Genomic DNA, 2523 nt, shown 5'->3' on the forward strand with positions numbered 1-2523 from the left:
AAAGAGTGTGATGATAGCTAAAGGGTAATGAAAATGTTCCAACTTGCTTGTGGTGATAGTTGTATTACTCTGCGTATATACTAAAAACCATTTTTCGAATTGTATATTTAAAATGGATGAATTGTATGGTATGTGAATTATATCTCAATGAAACTATTATATTAAAAAAAAAAACCAAGGAGAATAATTTTGGAAAAGCAAGTCTGAAATGTAAAAACCAATCCTTTAGAAATAAAAGTCAGTGAGAAAATAAATGAGAGAACACACCTATATGAGGTCTTAAGGACTGAATAAGGAAGGAAGACAAGGCTATCTGAGCAGCCAACTAGTTAGGGTATGAGAGAATAAGTGAAGGTAGCAGATAATAAACAGGTGTACATTTGGAATGTTCAGAAAGGTTTCTTACTTTTGATAATACAGTCTATGTAACACTGTATGATAAAACTTGGTGTTTAAAATTTGCTAAACACTGTGGCAAACATTCATTTCATCAATTATCTATTTGATGTGGTAAAATTCCCATTGCATTGGAAAGTGGCGTAACTATAATTATAACTAATTCATTTTTGTATGCCCCGCAGCACTAGCTTGATGCCTTATACACAATAGGCACTCAATAAATATTTGATGAATGAAACTAACCATCATAGCCAGAACTCAAGGCTCTATAATTATAAAACATAACTAACATTTTTGGCCACTAAAAAAAAAGCAGAATATTATTCCACATCTGAAACATTTTAATGGACTTAAAGTGAAAGTTTTAATTTAGTTAACGACTAAAATATATGCAAGCATAATTTAGTAATCTAATATGAAAGTAAAAAGACTTATTAGAAACGTAAGAACATTTTGAGAAATGCTAAGAAAATGTGACTTTATTCATATATACCACAAAACAGACATTTTCCATTATTTTGCTTACTTCAAAACTTAAATTTTTTCATGACAGATGCTGAATATTGACCTTTTTTTTTCCTCACAATATCAATAGGTGGCCCAACTACATGATACAATCACTTTTAGCATTTAAATTTGAAAGACTATGGCTCGGTGTTCAAAAAAAATAATTAATAAAAGATAAACATTATTAGGAGGAAAAAAAGCACAATCACCACATGATTAAAAAAAAAAAAATCACTCCTTTAAAACCAGAAAGCAGCATGAGCATTACTTCACTTAACCTACCTGGAAGCATATAATACCAATATACAAATCAAGTAAAATCCATCGCCTAGAATGATAAACAGACTATCACTATTAGCTTCTAATTAACAACATAAATAAAAATGAATAGAATAGCAAATTAAAAAAAACTTGTTTTTAGCTTAATTGTTGGTGCAGAATGTACGGTGGGGGCTGGCTGCCTTGTGGCCGCTTTAGCTTTGCTGGCTTGGCTTGCTCGAACAGCAGTTTCCAAACGTACTTTCAACTCAGGAGCCGCTCCCATTACTGTCTTGAAAGCATGTGGATACAGAGGTCCAATATGCATTAAATTTTGGAGTGCAAACTCATGAAGATCTTTGGAAGCTGTGTTTGCTGAGGCAAAAGAATTTTCATCCAGTAGGTAAGAGATCAAAGTGGGAACTAAAAGAGCCAGTAACTGGACCCCTGCAAATACCAAAATTAATCGGAAGATGATCATGAATCTGAAAACTGTAATAAATTTTATTTTTAAAGCTAGGCATAGTAGTCTGAATTATAATAAAACATAATTAAACATGCAATCTATTTTAGATGTCAATAACTCATAATAACTATTAAATATTTACTAAATGTCCAAACTATGTTAGGGCTGGAAACCAGGCTTAAGATTGTCTATTTTACATATATATTGTTATATTAAAAAATACTGCTTAAAAGGTTAAAAAGAAATAAACACTTTACAAGTGCCATGTGGTACCATGTATCTTGTGCGTGAGATACATTTTTAAGGACATTCCTTAAGGCATACGATGTTGAAACAGGAAACAAAAACCTGAACAGCATCTATTTACCATTATTTAACTAAAACAAGGTATTTCTTTTTTAAAGAGAAATACAAGTCTTCCCCATTTTACCATCCCCCAAAACCTATAGTAAGAGAGGTGAAAAACCTTTCAAAAATAAAGGAATATATAAAACTTAGAGTTAAAAACAAGAACCCATGTTTGGCTGACTTAAATTCAAAGCCCTAAAAAAAGATTTATTTGGAGGTTTATTCCTTTATTACTAATCCGTCTTCCCATATTAACAACTCCATTCTGGAATATAAATTTCATTAGAGCTGATATATATATATATATATATATATTAAATGTGATAATATACTTGTGTGTGTCTTATAATCAACATTGAGTACATTTTTTCCACCTTTGGTTTATGTTAATTTTTGTAGAATGACAATAGATAAGATTAAAGCCAAGGCTGTAGGGGAGCAAGAAACATCTGATACAGAATGCGGGATGTAATACACACTGATGTCATCAAAGACAGTGATAACAATCAGTGGAGCCTTTCCAGACCCCAAATCCACTCTGCCTC

General features: G+C 31.5%; 1 protein-coding gene across 2 annotated transcripts in view; it reads right to left on the minus strand.

The window, feature by feature from the left end:
- Positions 1–846: 846 nt before the first annotated feature.
- The window catches only part of HEATR5B (HEAT repeat containing 5B), a 75163-nt gene continuing 73486 nt past the window's right edge, over positions 847–2523 (minus strand). For both annotated transcript variants that reach the window (XM_006910387.3, XM_015588215.2), the window contains exon 36: positions 847–1611. In XM_006910387.3, the coding sequence (XP_006910449.1) occupies positions 1307–1611 (305 nt within the window). In that variant the 3' untranslated portion in view covers positions 847–1306. The remainder of the gene's footprint in view (positions 1612–2523) is intronic.

This window comes from Pteropus alecto, unplaced genomic scaffold (genome assembly GCF_000325575.1).
Source record: "Pteropus alecto unplaced genomic scaffold, ASM32557v1 scaffold61, whole genome shotgun sequence".
NCBI lineage: Eukaryota > Metazoa > Chordata > Mammalia > Chiroptera > Pteropodidae > Pteropus > Pteropus alecto.